The sequence below is a fragment of the Dufourea novaeangliae genome, unplaced genomic scaffold (assembly GCF_001272555.1).
Source record: "Dufourea novaeangliae isolate 0120121106 unplaced genomic scaffold, ASM127255v1 scaffold199, whole genome shotgun sequence".
Classification (NCBI taxonomy): domain Eukaryota; kingdom Metazoa; phylum Arthropoda; class Insecta; order Hymenoptera; family Halictidae; genus Dufourea; species Dufourea novaeangliae.
The window spans coordinates 1635283-1654696 of record NW_015374073.1 but is presented as its reverse complement, the minus strand read 5'-3'; the positions used below and the strand labels follow the sequence as shown (position 1 = coordinate 1654696).

At 37.6% G+C, this 19414-nt stretch overlaps 1 protein-coding gene across 2 annotated transcripts in view; it reads left to right on the top strand.

The window, feature by feature from the left end:
- The first annotated feature begins 10933 nt into the window (after positions 1-10933).
- Positions 10934-19414, top strand: part of LOC107190456 (CCR4-NOT transcription complex subunit 6-like) — a 60873-nt gene continuing 52392 nt past the window's right edge. Inside the window, exons 1-3 of one of the 2 annotated variants that reach the window (XM_015579257.1) lie at positions 10934-11035; positions 12965-13280; positions 13393-13568. In XM_015579257.1, coding sequence (XP_015434743.1) covers positions 12973-13280; positions 13393-13568 — 484 coding nt within the window. In that variant the 5' untranslated portion in view covers positions 10934-11035; positions 12965-12972. The other variant, XM_015579258.1, reaches the window with a different exon arrangement.

Sequence of the window (19414 nt, the reverse complement as noted above, 5' to 3'; positions counted from 1 at the left end):
TAAATAAATAAATAAAATAAATAAAATAAGGTAAATATATAAATAAATAAATATAATAAATAAATAAATAAATACACGGATAAATAGGTCGCTACATAAATAAATAAATAAATAAGTACGCAAAACATTACACTATAGGGGGCGGACGGGCCCGTTTGTGCATATTTGCATCTTTTTTGCTCCTTTTTACTTTTTTCTCTTTTTCTCTTTCATGGTTCTCCTTTGATTCCATAATATTCTTCACAAAGTCTTTGATATACTTTCTATTATTGTCTTTATGTAAGAGTCTAATGAAACTGGCAGGGGACAACTCCTCTCCTATAAGCTCGCTTACAGATGATCGTTCCTCCTTCCACTCCGGGCATACAAACATGGTGTGATTGGCGTCGTCAGTGTCTTCACAGTACCAGCATCTGGAACTTTCCGCCTTTTTAATTTTTTCAAGGTATGCCCCGTAGCATCCGTGCCCTCCAATAGCCTGAGTTAGGTGGAAGTCCAATGTAGGCGGGCCCCACTCCACCCAATCCCTAAGGTCAGGGATAAGTAGGCGTGTCCATCCCCTATGTGCGGCCTTGGTCCACTCCTCCTGCCAATTATCTAAGGTCTTCTTCCTTTCTTCACTTTTTATCTTTTCTTTGTTTAGAACTTTGCCATTGACCTTCCGTTCTTTTTCATTTCTTTCGTATATTCTTTTCCTTTCGTCAATGATATGTTTCCATGGGGGTTGCCCCGCCATGACACAAAGCGCGTCGTGGGAGGTGGTGCGATACGCTCTGGTAACCCTTATTAACATTGTTTTTGGATTTTGTGTATCTTCTTTCTATTCCAGGCGATATCTAGGGCCCCGCCCCACACAGGCGCTCCGTACAGGATAATGGACTCCACTACCCTGTAATAGAGACACCTAGTGTGGTAGGAGGGACCGCTAGTATTTGCCATAAGCCTGGTAAGAGCTCCGGCTGTTTTTATCGCTTTCTGACAGGCTGTTTCTATATGCGTCTTAAAGGCTTGGTTATCTTCCAGGGTCACTCCGAGATACTTAACTTTTTTGCTGTTTTGGATGCTCGAGTCGCCTATCCTGATTTCCATTTTCTGAATGTATTTTCTGCCGGTTAACAGGATGAACTCCGTTTTTTCCCCTGCCAGCCTCATGTCCTCCATTTGGAACCATTTTTCAATGTTTTTGATGGCTGAGTTCATTTTTTTAGTCATGTCAATGGAGTCTTTTCCTTGTAATATGAGGGCTACGTCGTCCGCGTACCCTATTACATGGGTCCCTATCGGTAGTCTTATTTTGAGAAGTGAATCATATACGAGGTTCCACAATATGGGAACCAAAATGGATCCCTGTGGAACGCCCGCATATACGTTTTTTTCATACCAAGTCCCTTCGGTCAGGTAAGTAATTTTTCTATTTACAATATAATCTTCTAAAATATTGGATAGTTTCGGGCTGAATCTACGTCTATTAATAGCTTCTAATATGCTTTCTATACGTATAGAATTGAACGCATTTTTGATGTCGAGAGCAACCAGTACGCAATGCAAGTTCTTATTTTTGGCGTCAGCCCAATGGTGCATAACACTCGTAAGGGCATGGACAGTTGACTTGCCTTTGCAAAATCCGTACTGATTGCTCTCGAAGTCAGTCTGTTCTAAAATTCTATTTTTTATAACGCGCTCTAAAACCTTAGCAAGGTTAGAGATCATACATAAGGGTCTCCATGCCGATGGAGACCCCGGATCGCTAGTTTTTTTTAGGAATAAGTACCAACCTACCGACTTTCCACCTGGCCGGATAGTACCCCAACTCAAAACACGCATTATACATGCTAATCAATTTGAAAGGTCTTGATTCGACTAGTGTTCTGATTACTTTGATCGGGATACCATCCAGACCAGGTGCCTTCCTCACATTTAGACTTCCTACTATCCTCTGTATTTCCCTGTTAGTGATGTCATAGTCTACATTTATTTTTCCCTCTTTCTTTCTTATACCTAACAACGTAGCAATATCTTTCTTTTCTAGTTTAAGGCTGTTTCTGTTAGGACTTGGTGGTTGAGGTGTTGTGACAAAAAGCCCCTCAATCACCTTTTCCATGTCCTCTTTGTTAATCCTGGTTGGGGGGGGCTGGCTTTGAGAGCCGCGAGAACGGCCCTGTAAGGCCTGCCCCATGGATCCCCATCCACCATGCTCTGAAGTTTCTTCCAGGATTCTATTTTTGCTAGTTTGATGTTATTGTTTAGTGCTTTCTTTTCTTCCTTGTATTTCTTCCTGAGTGCCTCTATTATGTCTGCTTCTTTCTTCTTCTTGTAGGCTCTTTGAAGACCCCTTCTTGCTGCGTGGCTGTTTCTTCTGAGTTGTACCAGTTCTGGTTTCCACCAGTGGGCCTTGGGTTTGCTATTTACAATATCCGGAAGAGGTATCAGGGCCTTCTTGACGGATTCTTCGATGGTGAGTATGTACTGGTTAATAACTTGTTTTGTCCATTTTATTTCGCCAATATTTGCCACTCCTTCATCGTAACGTTGCAAAAAGGTTCTATAGTTGATTCTGTGGTTTTTGATATTTGTATTTTCACTGCAATTTTTTCCTTTGTCAAGAATATGTAAAAGGTATTTATAGTCGGAACCAGTATATACGTTCAGAATCGTACTATTTTGCACCGTTTTGAAAGTTTTGTGATCCGTCAAGAATATATCTATTAATGAGGTTGATCCATTCCTTTCGAACGTATGTCTAAGACCCGCGCTCTTGATCGTTATTAGTTCCTGACATGCGCATAGATCTAGGATCCTGTCGCCTCTTTTATCCGTTTTGTTGGACCCCCACTCCGTTGATTTGGAGTTGAGGTCCCCGGCCATTACAATTAATTTGTTATTGTTTTTCAGTTCCTTAATACCATCTTCCAGCTCTTCTATCGTTTCCAAAAACTTTTCATGGCTTATATTGGGGGATATGTAGCAGCTGATATAGACCGTGTTGTCTATCTCAGCTGCTACATATCCATTACCTTTGATTCCAACCTTTATAGACCCGCAGCCATGGCTGCCTTTGTTGGTGATCCAAATGGCTGCCTTGCCAGAAGCATCTGTGAGCCAGTTATCCATTTTACAATAAGGTTCGCTTATTATAACGATATCTACCTCTTCTTCGTCCGTAGTTCTACACAGGAGGTCTTGCGCTAGTCGACAATTATTTAGGTTAATTTGTAATATTCTTCTGGTATTGTTACTTCTATTGTTATTGTTGTTATTGTTTTTGTTGTTATTCATTGTCCTTTATTGTTGTTGTGTAGTCTATCTTTATTAACATTGTCCCCTTTCATTCTTGTTTTCTTGGCCTCCCTGTACGCGATCCTATATTTAGCGCACCTGGTGCTCCCTGTGGTGTGACCTTCAGTATCATAAAGCGCGCACCTAGCTGGGTCAGTGCATTGTTCGGCACTGTGGCCGTCCTTGGTGCATTTCCGGCACGCTTTACTGAGGTCTTTTCCACCACAGTTCTTTGCCAAGTGGTTGAAGCCCCAGCATTTGTAGCATCGAATAATCTCTTCTCTTACTACTACCCTGCACTCGCTCAAACGAATTTTAATTTTACCTAATTTCTCTAATTCTTTCGCCATCTCGTCATATGTAATTATGGTGACGTTCTGTCTGTCACCGTAAGCCGGTCTTAGCGCTTTTATTTCTATTGGTTCATTAGTCCCTTTGGGAACATTGTCTCTGATGGCTTTTTCTACGTCTTTAATCGTGGTGTTTTTGTCCAGGTCCTTGAGGTGAAGGACCTTTTTCGGCCCTTTCCTATAATTTATGTTTGCCTTACAGCCTTCAATTTTTTCATTAACGATTTGCTTAAATCTATTTGCCTCCGTACTGTCACCTCTTATGGAGACCATGAGGTTACCTTTTTTATTACTCCTTACTCCTGTGACTTTTATTCTTTCTTTGTCCACATCTATGTTATCTTGTAAAGCTTTAAGCGTTTCTGCGTAGCTTTTATTGGAGTCACTAATTATTATAGTTTCCTCATTTTCTTTGTTGAGGTTCCACTTGTGTTTCTTTTTAGGTTTACCCTCTTCGTTTTTGGTAAAAATCTTAAACATGGTGTTAGTGTCTCTAAATATAAATTCTATTGTTTTCCTTGTTTTATCCAGCGTTCCTTTATCCTCTATATATATAGCTATTTTATGTCTCTTATACGTGTTAGTCAATATCCTGAGTTTTTTAATTGTTTTGTTTATACATTCCTCCTGAGTGGGGTCTGTAGTTTCTTCAATTTGAATCAACGCTTCTTCGTGTTCCTCTTGCTTTGCTGTCCTGTCTTCTTTCGATTTTTCTTCTCTTGGAACCCCTATTTCTAGTTGGCATAGGAATCGTTCCCATCTGTCCATAGTGCCAGCTTTGTTCGGGATCAATAGCGTACGGTTTAAGTACGCCATTTCGCCCGGTTTAGCCTCCTGTTCTTGTATGGCTTCGAACTCGTGAGGGTTTTCGATAATCTTTATATTCTGAGGATTATCAAAGTTTCCCTCCGTTACTATGACCAGGTCCCATTCCTTGTCGCAGTCTTCAATCCTTCCTTTTTCAATTCGTGTCTTAAGGTATGCCTTATCCGGCCATGCTAGATTCAATAATTCCGTAAATTTATTAGGATCATTACAGCTCCTAATTTGCTCTGCTAGAATATCATCGTTGATCTCCTTGCTGTCGATGGTTTGAGTTCCCGCGTCTGCTTTCTTGATGTCCGCTCCGCATTTGTGGCACACCATGGGCTCCGTCTTAGTTTTTTCCTCGGGTGTTTCTTTCATCCCTTTGGTACTGTTCTTATTTGCCGCTTGCAGCCTGCTCAAGGCCCTTGCGGTCTCTGCAATCGCTTTTTTGAGGTCGTCAGGAATCATCGTAGCTTTAGCCATTGCGTTGATCTTTTTAATTTTATCAGTCCTGGGCTTCACTAACCCTTTTCCTTTTTCCGACCTGCTTTGGAGAGTCCTCCTCGCACTCGGACAGACTAATAATGCTGATCTCTTTGTTGAGTTTCAGCGCTATCTCCGACAGCGAGTGAGACCTCTCTCTGGCAGAGAATTTCTCCGGGCTTCTGAGTGTGACCTTGGTCCTTGGTTTGAAGGGGTCCTCCGTGTCTTTGTTATTATTGGTGCCAGTCGCTTTAGCTGGTGTCTGGGCCTGGTCACCCACCACAGACACTGGGCGGTAGTTGGATAACTGCCGGGGGGAGCCCGCTCGCCCACTCCCATCACCGGCAGGTACTGGGGGATCCGAAGCCCCCTGCACCGTATACCTTTTCTTCGAGTAAGTCCAGTCCATATTTGTAAGTAAGGTTGACTGGTCATAACCCCCACTCCCAACTAGTCAGGGAGGGAGGGGGGGGGACGTGAGAGGCCTTGTAAGAGTTTGTATATGTGTGTGTGTGTGTATGGTGTGTGTGTGTGAGTATGTGAAGGGTCGTTATACCAGGGGGATCGTAGAATCCGACCTGGGCGCGACCCTGTGTTGTAGAGAGGGACCGTTACACCAGGGAAATGTACAACATTTGACCTGGGCGCGGGTACCCCTCCAGTGTGTGTGTATGGGTGAGTGTGCGTGTATGTGTGTGTATTAGGTAGGGCAGGATAAAGGGAAGGGGAGGGAGGGGACTGGGATAACGACCCGGCTCGGCCATGCATCCCTTAGGCACGTACCAACACCTTGGGATTACCAGGCCGCTTGCCACTTGCGTCGTTAGCAGTCCCCGTCGCATCCATTCTTACTAAAAGCTTTCACTTTTTTCAGATTTCAACGCCGGGGACCCCCAGGGGCACCGCGAGGAGGTGACGCAAGAGGGCTTAGCTGATTCAGGCCCTCCAGGATCCCAGAGGACAGCCGCCAATGACCCTCCAGAGCCGCAGCTCAGGTGAGTATCGCATAGCATGCTGCCGCCTTTTCACCCTTCGGTTTTTGACTTCCAGATTCACCATCCGGAAGAAAACCATCATCAGCTTCTGCCGATCCCCTGGAAAAAGGGGGATCGTCCCTACCCAAGGGTCCCTATGCCGGAAAAATGGCAAGTGATCCCCAGGTCAAGTGATCAAAAGATGAACTGATCCAAAGATCAAATGCCAGTAACCATTTCACCGGTACCCCAGGTCACCGGGACCCCAGAATTAATTTTACTTGGTTTATAAACAATATCATAATCATATTCATTGAGTCTGATGCGCCATCTCATAATTTTTGATGTTGGATCTTTAGTGCTGTGTAACCACACAAGAGGATGATGATCCGTTACCAAAGTAAAATGTTGTCCATATAAATATGGTCGAAAATGTTCCACTGCAAAGAGAATTGCCAACATCTCCTTCTCTATAGTAGAATAATGAATTTCAGATTGACTGAGAGTTCGAGATGCATAGGATACAGGGAGATCACTACCAATAAGACCTTGACTCAGAACGGCTCCAAGGGCAAAATTGGAGGCATCAGTAGTCACCAAAAAAGGTTGTGAAAAATTAGGGAATTGAAGCAATGGTTCAGAGGATATGATATCACGCAATGTCTTAAAAGCAACGTGTTCTTTTTCACTCCAAATAAAAGGTGCATCCTTTTTTAAAAGATGAGTAAGTGATTTAGCAATCTTGACTATATCTGGAATGAAACGTCTGTAATAACCGACTAGACCTAAAAATTGCTTTACATTCTTTTTTGTTTTAGGAATTGGAAACTGTTTAACTACTCTAACCTTTTCCGGATCTGGCTTGACTCCATTGATCGAAATACAATGCCCTAGATATATTATTTCTTTACGGAGAAAATGACATTTGCCTGGTTGCAAAGTAAGTCCAGCATTTTGTAATCGAGAAAACAGAGTTGTTAATTTCCGTGAATGGTCATTTAAAGAGTCAGCATAAATAACTATATCATCCATATAGACAAAAAGATCAACTCCTTGAAGTCCAGACAATACTAAATCCATACATCGCTGAAAAGTCGCGGGAGCATTTTTCAAACCAAAAGGCATTCGGTTAAATTCAAAATGACCATGAGGTGTAGAAAAAGCAGTTTTTACCTTTGAATTTTTATCTACAGGAATTTGATGAAATCCTGACGCTAAATCAAGTGTGCTAAAATATTGTGAGCCTCCTAACTGATCTAATATATCCATTATATTTGGAAGAGGGTAAGCATCATTAACAGTTTTTTCATTTAATTTTCTATAATCAATTACCATTCTCCAACGTTTTTCTCCAGAGGCATCAGATTTTTTCGGAACTATCCAAACTGGAGAATTGTATGGGGAATCGGATTCTTGTATAATTTTATTTTCAAGAAGAGAATTGACCTGTTTTTGAATTTCGGCTTTATGAATTTGAGGAAACCTATATTGCTTAGTCTTAATCGGAATTTCATCTGTTGTATTTATAATGTGAGAAACTGAACGAATAGAACCTAATTTATCAGTTGATAAATGAAATTGAAACGGAAATTTATTTAATATTTCTAAAATACTAGCTTTTTCAATATCATTCAAATGATTTAGATCAAGAGCTTTAATTAATTCGGAAAGTCTAGAAGCATCTGCCTGAGCATTTCCCAAATTAGGATTTCCAGTTCGTGCTGAACGGGGTGCTGGATTTTTAATTTCAAAATCCTCTAATTCAACCTCAGGAATTATAAGAGGTACAGATTCTTCGATTGTATTTATAACATACACTTTAGCAAAACCATTCTTTTGAGTAACTAAAACTTCACCGAGATAGACTCCAGGTGGAGTGTCTAATTTCTTAATATATCCACTTTTAAGAGAAGACTCTTTAATTGGGACAGTTACTAGAACTTTGGACCTTGGTGGTACAATAACAGAAGAAGTTCGTTCAAGTGGAATTTCAACATCTCCAATTTTGAAAATATTAGGTAAGTTCCTTCGAAATTTAACAGTTACATTTTGTGCTTCTAGAAATGGTATACCTAATATTCCGGTTTGTTTTATAGGAAAACTATCACTTATAATTTGGAATTTATTATTTACATTCTGAATAGGAATGATAACCTCTCCCTGAGTTAACACGGATCCAATTTCAATTCCACTAAGATCACAGAAGATACTATTGTCTATAGGAATATGCTTTAGAACTCCTTCTCTTTTAATAAGATTCACTTGACAACCAGAATCGACAAGAAAAGTAGCAGACCCATTGCAGAAAACTTGATGAGGTAATGTCAGTATGGGTAGTCGACCAATTCTTTCCGTATTTAATTTAAGACAGACTGATGAGATTTGGCGCGAGCAATTAGGGGTTCGGATCGCATCACGCCGTTTTGCGATCCGGTTTTGAAGTTTAAAGGATTTTCTTTTTGATCTTGTGAGAAATTTTTATAAGGATGATTCCTATTAATTTTCCTAAAACATTGAGTTTCAGTGTGTCCTAATTTTTTACAAAATGTGCATTGAACTTTCTTTGAATAAAGAGATTTTTCATTATTTTGTGGGCAATTTCTTTTAATATGACCCGGTTCCTTGCAAAGAAAACAAATTATTCCTGATGCTCCAGTGATATATACTCTACTTTTAATTGGAGAATTTCGTAACGATTTATTTACATTACCTCTACTCATTTCTTTGTCTAAATCATATGCCTGGTTAATCAAATCACGAAGGTTTGTGTGTGATTTAGACAATAATACAGCTCTAACCATATGATTTCCTAATCCTCGTAAGAATGCACTATTTGCATCACGTCTAATCATATTAATTATGCCTTTCAACTCTTCACCTTCATATTTCTGATTGGCTCCCTCTAATCCCTCGGATAATACATTTTCAATTTTATTTCCAAACATTTCAACCGTCTCACCATTCTCTTGGACTAACATTTGCATTTTAGCTCTTATTTCTTCTACATCAAAATTACGTGCATAAATTTGTTTAAGTGTTCCTAATAATTTGCTTATACTATTTGGTTTTGGCATCTGTAACAAATAATTTGCAGCTTGTCCAATTATTTTATCCTCAATTAATGTAAAAAGTTGTCCTTGTTCAGATGGCTTAACTAATGGACAATAAGTTTCACAACGTTCAATAAATTTAGAAAGATTACGACTTGTACCGTCAAAATTTGGAATGTATCTATCTATACTTTTTAAAGCCAAATATGTTTCATTTTCAGATGAAATAGTATTTCCTGTATTATTACTCAACGGAATATTATTACTATTATAAGAAATATTCGGTGTACTGGCTTGAACAGGAATCATACTGAGAGACTGAGTTTGTATCAAGCCTACTTGAGTCTGAGGAGCTAGAGGTACCAATATATCTTCTACTTCAAAAGGTGAAATGCTAAATTTTAAATCGCGATTCTTCTTATGCCTCTTAAAACCTACTCTGTATGGCGGCATTTTGTTACACAAGCTAACTATTTAATTACAAAGCTACGACTCGACAATAACGCAATTAACAATAAGAACAAAAGGAAATATTCAATTTAAGCTGAAGGTACTTATTTATATATTAACTATTTCAGAGTAGTCCAGTTGATTCCAATCCTTGAGATGTGGATTTCCTCAGTTCTGGATACCAGGTCGCAGCAGTCCTTCCTCGATGATTCTGATGAAATCCAACGACAGCAGTGATGGACAGGATACGTAATGAACAGGATACGTGATGAACAGGATACGTGATGAACAGGATACGTGATGACAGGCGTGTGCATGTGGTAAAACAGGGATATCTGCACGGCCTCTGTTTCCACTCTCTCCGATATTCACCCTTGCTCTCAGGGAAACCGTGCGAAAACCCAAGAGGAAGAGATTGCAGCTACGCTTATCACAAGCCGGCCAGAAGGGATAATTTCTTCTTGTCGTTGTTGCTGGTGGTCCAATCCAATGACTTCCAAATCCAATGAATTTTAAGGAATCCCACTGATTTTAAGGGATCCCACCGCTGTCACCAATTTGTTGCGTGGCCGTTTTATAAAGATTTGTAATTGAGAATTTAGGCAGGGTTCGGGTCCCCGTGGAGCGCTGATACGCTCTTCTCGAGTTGACTTCAATAAATACTCGATAAATGAAATAAAACTCAGGAACTTGTATTTGAACTTGTTAACAAAATTATGAAATGAACAATAAACTTGAATTAACAATAAATTAAAGTTATTTGTGCTTTTCTGCTATTTAGAAAAGTACGTCCGAACAGTTTGAGTACTCGATTAAGAAGCAGTCAAAATGGCAATAAAATCCTCGTTGAACAAAAAGAACGTGTACCTTCAGCTTTTAACAAAATACAATTATTTAACATCCAATTAGGAATTAATAAATAGTTTTACTTTAATCTTATTGGGTCTAATCATTACGGGGAACGAGCGTTTTTAATACCTTGGCAATGTTTCCTCATGACAACCAAAAGTAAATATCAAATACGAGTAATTTCTAGTCATCAATGTTATCATTTTGACATTTAATCAATAATTAGTTATCTAATACCCTGATTCATTGCCTCAGTTACGCTGTTGTACAATTCATATTTGCCGCGCCTAATTTGAATCTGCGCCTACAGATGACAGTGTAGTTACATGTACTTATTCCTAAAATTCTGAACAGATGGCGCTTGATTCTAAATATTACCAGTTGCGAATACGCAACAACTGGTTACTTATCATAGATGGTGCTCTCATAAATTTACGTTTTTGTATATAGTATTATATATTCATTTAGCTTGATGAATACATATATTAAATAATTCTACGGATATAAATAAGCCCGTGGAACTGAAATAGAATTAATTAATTCAAATTTATAACTAGATGTAGTTTTCTAGAAGACCCTAGACTTCCCTAGTTTGGAATTGAAGATCATTTCAGCTGCGTCGGCTGCTTCGGGAAAATTCGGCAGTAGTGCGACCAATCAGGATCTCCCATAGTTCGCGATCAGTGCAGTTGATAAATGGAGGATTTGTGTTTGTCAAGGTAGTTTTGTTTACGCGTAAATTTTCATTCGGTATCAACTTCGCGCGCGTTTTGTGTGTGTCAAGAGGTAGATGAAGGTGCGTAACAGTATCCCTCAGGTTTCGTATTAAATTCGAAAGGTATGGAAATCCTCGAATTGGAGAAATGTATTGTAACGCGAACGCTTGTCGTACGAAACATACGAACTGTATAGAGAAGAACGATCGTTAAAAAACCGAAAAGTAGACGAACCATCACTTAAAATCTGCAGTAATAACTTCCCAATTTATTTTTATTGATCCTGTCGAAATAAAAAGCGAGGTTATCTTTATGATATCGAACAGTACTATAATATACATTTTTACTTCATAGGTTATGGATTCAGTTACAGTTACTTACAAAATTTAGTGTGCATCAGTAACAACAAAAAATTGAGTTATTGATGGTCTTTATACAGTATTCTTGTAACCTAAATTGAATGAATTAATTTTAGTTTTCATGTCAAAGATAGTTGCACAGTTTTTTATACAGGTTATACATTGCTTTATGAAGTGTAAATATTTTAAACTGTTTACTTTAAAAATATATACATACTTTATCATCAAAGTATTTAGTGTGACATCCTGTATTATTTAGAGCTATAATAAGTTGTTTCTATTGATATAGAATGGTTAATCTGTAATTAAATATCTAATGTTAGCTTTGAATAACTTATATTTTGATCGATTCTATTTTGTCATATCTATATTGTTTACTCTCTTCTACGATTCAATACATTTTATGACATGTTTCTGTATTCTATACTATTCAACACTCTTTATACATTATATAGGTTTTGTCATTCCTTATGACTCTTCACTTACAATATAATTTTGTAACTAATTCTTAAATATGAATATTGATTTGTTCTTTTCAAGGTGATTTTAAAAACCAATGTAAAATTAGAAGAAATAGAATTAAAACAATGTGCATTAATTCCTTGCAGAGGATTTCCATACAATATTATTAGAAAAGAAATGCATAAAAGTATAAATTTAGGATATACCCAATTTGTACTCGAATTTATTTGTAAAATGCTATTTTACTTTTGTCCTATTATTTACTTTTAGTAACATCATTCAATAAAAATATACTAAAGTACAATATTCATTTCCTTTAATAATGAATTCTTCTTTGTTTTTATGTTTTGTAAAAATATGTGTCTCACTTTAGTGCACCTTATATTTCATGAGCAACTGTGTGTATGACATTCAACATGAAATAGCTATGTTCTTTTCAATGTGAAACACAGTTATTTTGTTTTAACATAATGTAAAGAACATTGAGTTAGTGTGAAAATTTTGTTACTTTTAAATCATAATATGTGACAGATGTTTACAGATCTATGTGAATGACAGTATTAAAATTAGTTGTTATGTTTTATTGTTTACTACCAACAAGATTTTCATACTCACTTAATAATGTACATTGTTTATCGCTTTTTGTTATTGAGGGAGTATAATGTTTATAACAATAACATTATGATATTTTATTTATCAACTAATTTATTCTACCTCATTGTGCTAAAATATAAAATTATTCCTTGTTTAATTTTTGCATTCTTGTGTAATATTCAATAACTTCCTTTGTAGCATACCGTGGTGATATCCTAATTTTCTGAATCCCTCTGAATGCAATGAAGAATTTTCAACTCATCACATGAAGTCTGTGGTTTTTCGATATCAGTATATGTATCTTATCCAAAAATGTAATTTATTTTGTACAAAAGTTGTATTTAATGTATGTTTTGATACATGCTTGTTAATTTTCCATATAAATTTTTAATTTAGATTAATTTATACTGTAATTTAATAACTGATATTGTTATTAATACTTGGAAATTAATAAAAAGTTTTAATTAAGAAACACAAAAATATTCTGTTCATATTAGTTACATTATAAGAGAGGAGTTTGATGTGTTGCATTTTGAATATTAAAATCATATAGGCTTCGTATGATTATATAGCTAACTGTTTAAATTTTTTTAGGATTTAAGATGTCCCGCAATCACAAGGACAAGTATGAAAACTCTAACCCACGTCGTACTCACACTTTCATGTCCACGGAGGATGCAAACTCTGGGAAGAAATCTTATTGGCCGGAGTTGGAGATAACAGGCAGTATAAGAAATCTGAGCCCAAACTTATGGCAGTTAACACATTTGACAGCATTGTATCTCAATGATAATAGTTTGCAAAGGATACCACCTGAAATTGGTCGGCTGGTCAATCTGCGTGCTTTAGATCTCAGTAGCAACAAATTACGCAGTTTGCCAGCAGAACTGGGGGACCTCATCTACCTCAGGTATACTGTCCGTTCATATCTATTGTTTAATGCCATTATATAATTGTTTGGATTAATTGATTAAGATACAATAGTGATATTTTTTTTATCCTAAATCCTTTTTGTGTTTCAGAGAATTGTTATTGAATCAAAATTACCTTCGCGTGTTACCATACGAATTAGGAAAGTTGTTCCAGTTGAGAGTGCTTGGACTTCAGGGTAATCCACTCAGCAAGGAAGTAATGGCATTGTATGGGGAACCATCAGGAACTCATAAGCTGCTTTCATATATGCTGGACAACTTACAAGGTATGAAAGCATGATCTTTTTATGGTACTGACTTTATCAGTATTACAATTGGCAAGTGCCCCCGCCCCCTTGGCTACGCCCATGAACATTGTTAATCGTTTTAGTAATTGTGTAAGTTGGTTCCCCGTAAAAACGTGTTCGACTTCCGTGTTACGGAATCTGCATATGTTTGCATCATGACGATGCTTCCGCACATTCAACCATTCTAGTGAAAGAGTTTTTAAATTTAAAATCGATCATAACGTTGGAGCACTCTCCGTGTTTGCCTAATTTGTCGTCTTGTGACTCTTCTTTTTTATTTCTTCGAGTAAAAGGAATCCTGAAATAAGCGTATTTATAGTCAGTTTTTAAACTTCAAAGTAACGTAACGCTGATATTGGAATAAGTACCAGAACGTGAGGACTTAAAATGTTACGATTAGTGGATTCGACGATGGAATGCGTGTGTACAGTCTCGAAAGGGCTACTTTGAATGCGATGGCCTCACATCTGTTTAATTTTTAGTATAACAGTTTTGAATGAACTATTCTCGAAACTTTATTCTCATGCCTTATAGTGAGGTAGTAAGCTCCTTTATAAGTCGGGCTTACCGAAGGTCCCTTGGCCCAAGAACCGTTTTCAGTATTTCGAAAATATACAAAACTGTCCTTAAAGAAAAACTAATTTAATATGCTTCGCACAAGACTGGGTGAGGTGTCAGTTTCTTGACTGATACTCTTTGTTGATTGCCGAATCCAAATCACTTTTTATGACTTCGCTAGGTTTGCTACCTTAATGTATCTATGTACGGTAAATCCTCGATGAGTGTTCGAAGGCTCCTCGGCACTGACAAGGAGAGCTCTCTACGTGTAACGCTGACTTTTTAACGAGGTTTAGTACAGTGATAGATCATAGAATTCTGAAGTCAATGATGTTTGTTTCAGCCGCATATGGTCATTAGTTTATGAAATATTTAATGTTCAGCGCCGAGGAGCTTTCGAACACTCATCGAGGATTTACTGTATAGGTGCACAGTACTGGAAATATTTATTGTATTATCATCAAATTAATAAAATGACTCGAAACTAACTTATTTTGGCCAAGATAGCAAGCTACACATTTTTGCAATAAATATCTGTTTTAATTCATTTTCCTAGTATTAATAATAGGAAATGTATAAGTAGTAACTTATTCAATATTTGAATGATGCTATGAATATTTCTAGTACTGTACATTGAAATATATAATACTTTTACATTGAAGAAGTGCTTACATTCTTTTATTCTAAATTTTACTTTGAGAATTCTCAACGAGAGATTGTTGACTTACGTTTCTTGTTGCAAGGAGAATCAATCTATTTGAACAGATTCGTACACTTTCGACCAAAGTGAAAGAGATATTGTAAGCGAACAACTACCTACTAATAAACGGTAATGCGTGTGCTAAGGATGAGCGTGTTATTGAATTAGAGTGATCGCCGAGAGTCCAGGAATTTTATAAAGCTCGATGTAGCTTAGACAAGCAAGATTGGCTCATGAAGACCGTTTATCGGCTTCGAGGCACATTAGTGCCCACATAATTTCATTTCTTTTAACTGTGGGGGTCAAGTGGGTGTGCCGAGGCGCAGGCGTGCTGGGCGTACGGGTGGTTCGGCTGGGGAACGTGGCGGAATAGCAAAAGGGGTCCAGAAGGGAAGGCGTTCTTCTATCCATTGTGTACCATGATTTTTGCCAGTTACCCAATTGCTTGAAAGATCTCGGCTGTACCATTCCGTTGATCCATTGTTCTCTGAGTTTTACTGTTCGTCAGCGTGCCAGTCATTTCCTGCTATCCCGAAGGATATTCCCCTGCCATCGTTGCTCTTTACCTTCTGTTCGTTTCCCTTCGTGTCGGCGGATGTTCTTCGCATATCTCAAAACAAACTGAAAGGGCAAACTTGTTTCGGTCGTAATGAAATAAACATCGAACCTTGTACATACGTATATACATACTTTGAGAAGTCAGCGATAGTATCTGAAATATGCAAATTATTTAATTGTAGTTATAAAAACTACAGCAAATTTCGTTCATAAATGGCTGTTTATTTATAATGTTTGCACGTTCGTTTAACACTTAATGCGTATTTCTCTGTTTTCAACGGGCGAATTATCATAATTCGGTACATTTTTGGTTAAAGCTTCGACACAATGTCACATGCAGAATAGGTATTTAATATGTCTATTCTAGGCCGAAATAACACCAACATACTGTAAAACGGAAGTAATATGATAATGAATATTCAAATATTTAAGATAACAATTGAAGATTGTTTTTGAAAATACAACTGTTTTTGAGAAACGAAAAGGAGGGAACGAAACATTACTCCATATTTCCGTATTATTAAGGTGTAACCCAACAATAAACGTACAAATTTTGAATTAATTTACAGGATGTTAATAAAAATGTGGGACACTTTTACAGCGTGTATTCTATACCTCAAATTAAGTTGAAAATCAAAAATGATGAAATTACGTTCGAGGCTCCGTTTTCGGGTTATTAATTGTTGAAGATGCTGGAAAAATACGCGTGAAATACGTCATACGTGATAGCTTATACTACTTAAATAACCGATTTCTAGCTGTTATATGGGCTCGTTCGATCACCTAGTGAAACTAATGAATAGAAAATGTGAAACGAATGAAATCAACTAGTGAAATAGTTGGAGAACGCAGCTCTCAAGTAGAATAATCCGTTACGTCAAACGTATTTTCAATAGTTGACAACTCGGAAACGAAGCCTCGAATGTAATTTTGTCATTCTTGATTTTCATCTTAGTTTGACATGTATAGTAGAATCTACCCCGTTGAAGTGTCTCACATTTTGAAAATATCTCGTTAATTATTAGGTTTAGGACGTATGAAGATCAACACATTTGTACTCAGAATTTAATACTCTTATCGATCTATGGTACAAAAAACAGGTCATTCCGTTAAAAACTATCAAGGTGACCTTGGAATCTCTGAAATGCCTCCACCCACAAAAGAAGCACGTATCTTATAAGATTGACCCTTGATGTCATTTATGTTCCACGCCATACAATTTTCATAAAGTGTACCGTTAAGTCATTATTCGAGGTGATCAAGTTAGCTGAGACACCCTGTATATTTTCGGTAGAGTAGACCGCAGACCGTACTATTTACACTTAATAGCGTAGCGGACCTAATCGATTTCTCCGATTTTGGTAGCCATTCGTCTTCAATGCTTACCTCAATCTTCTTTGATTGTCGGCATACATAGTCAATCGAGGGAATAGATTCGAGGGGCTCCTTGTAAATTGGTTTGAACTTCCTCCTTCCGTAACCGTATAACTTCCTACGAAACGGTTATCGCAATGTCTACATTCGTTCCTCAATAGGAAATTCACGTCGACCGTTTAGTGTACGGTAGCTACGATGACGGAACTTCCGAGTTTGTACATTGTACACAATCGAGTCGTTACCTTTGCCAACATTAGCCCTTTTAATGGAAAGTGAATTGGATATGTTGGGATCAGGGTACTGTCACTAGTTCCGTTGCAACCGTTAGGCTCTTCTTGGATCGTGCAAGATTTTCCCTGATTGATATTTACTACACACTTAACCTTTATTAAAGAACCAGACGATTTAATTAATTATCATTACAGTTTGATATTAGCGAAGGGAAAACAAAAATATTTCAGCTGTACCAAGAATTAGACCTTAGATCGTCTGTTTACGAAGCTGCGACCGTCCGTTTTTTATTTGAAAGACCGTCTAAGATTTAGGAAGCTTAAATATACTCTTGAATGTCCTATCTGTGTGCTAAATGTTACCTTCAATTGATGATTGACACATCGAGGTTATCCCTCGTAAATCCAGTGACATCCTTCAATTCTCAGTTTTCATTAGATATCAGGATATGTTGATACGGCCTTGTGGTATAAACTTCAAAGAATCATAATATTCTTAAGATATAATTATACTCGATATTGGAACACCATTTTGAAAATGCTGATTTGCTAAAAAATTTAATCTGAATTACAATAATAGGAAATATTTTCGTAAAACTTTCGACCTCATTAATTGCTACAATAAGAAGGCACAAAGTTTAACTTCGTCACCAACTGCATATTACTATGTACATAGGGTAGACCGAGGCGAATCGGATCATTTTCTGTTCGATAGTAAAAATATAATAGTTAAAGTTTAGAAAGCTAATTACGTATTATAAATTCGTAATTAGTGCATATTTAACTTGAACATTAATAATAAAAGAATAAAGAAAAACTTAAAAATCTTTCTTTTGCAAACAAAAAACCAAAAAGTGAGAAATATCCGATTGGCTCCAACTTTTGGGGCGATTCGGATAATCCAGAAATCTCTGAAAAAACTCAAATCTTCATAAAAAATGTCTTTAAATTAATTTAAAAAAATATAATTTAATGATAATAGTTCGTTCTCAGAAAATCTATGATAATACTGTCCACGAAAACAAATGCCATTTCTCTTCTCTGGCCGGTACCGTTCGCATCTCTTTATTTCCCCGGCACCAGACGTCTGGCACATGTACACACGGAAGAGTCTCGTTGATGGGGCTCTCGAGTGGGGAAGTAGAAAGCAGAGAAACGCGCGTTCGTCACGAACAAATAAGAAAATGTTCGTTTCGGTGCTCGCTGAGAGAAAAGAAAACTGGATCTTGCGACGACAGGGCAAGTGAAAGGGGTCTCCTGGCCCGAAAATATATATACAGGGTGTCCCAAAATAGCTTTGACTCCTGGAAATGAGGGGTTCCTGAGATGATTTGAAACAACTTTTTCCTTAGCAAAAATATTATCCGAGATTTTGTTAACGAGATGTTAACGAAAAACCCGGACCAATCAGAGCGCGAGTCTGCTGGCCGAGCTCCCACAGTAACGTTAACTACCAATTGCAGCGCGTAGCCAACGTTACCGCGGGAGCCTTACTCGCGCTCTGATTGGTCGGGGTTTTTCGTTAATATCTCATTAACAAAGTCTCGGATAACATTTTTGTTGAGGAAAAACTTGTTTCAAATCATCTCGCGAGTCTCTCATTTCCGGGTCCTCCAACATTTTTGTTACACAAAAAAGAAATTACACGCGATTCACTAGGCTGCCCACTGCTATCTCACCCATATAATTGCACACGGGGGCCTCTCCGGTCTCGGTTCCCTGTAATTGAGGACGAGCCTGAGAGGAGAAAGTGAACCGCGGTTTTGTGTGTACACCGTGGCGACGACTCGTATGATTCATTCATTATTCGGTGTATACGGTGTTCACGTGGTCAGACGTTGAATACAGGCCGTGAATCGTGATCGTCGTGGCAGGTTCGTGTATCACGGATCTAGGATCGAGGGTATTGGGAATAATATCGAAACATATACTGTGTATCGTCGTATCTAATACCGTACACAATGTATTGCAAGTAATTTCGAAACTAACCGTACATGATCGTATCTAATACCACTACAGTGTGTGTTGGAAATATCAAAACTGACTGTATATGGCCGTATCTAGTACCACTACAGAATGTATTACAAATATCAAAACTGACTACATGGCCGTATCTAATACCAGTAGGTACCCCGAGTAAAATACAATCGTAGTGGGATCACAATGGAATACACGAAGGAAGTGTTTCTATGTGGTAGAACAAAATTAAAATGTAGAGTAAATTTTCTTTTTCGCCAGTTTTTATTTGTCAGGAAATCAATATTGAAGATTGGTTTACTATGTACTGTGTACATTTTTATATCACGTAGCTTGTTTCTCTGTCCACTAGGGATTACTTTTGATGTTGTAAATGTTTTTGTATTATAATTGTTCATAGTAATTTGGTATAAATTGACAATTAG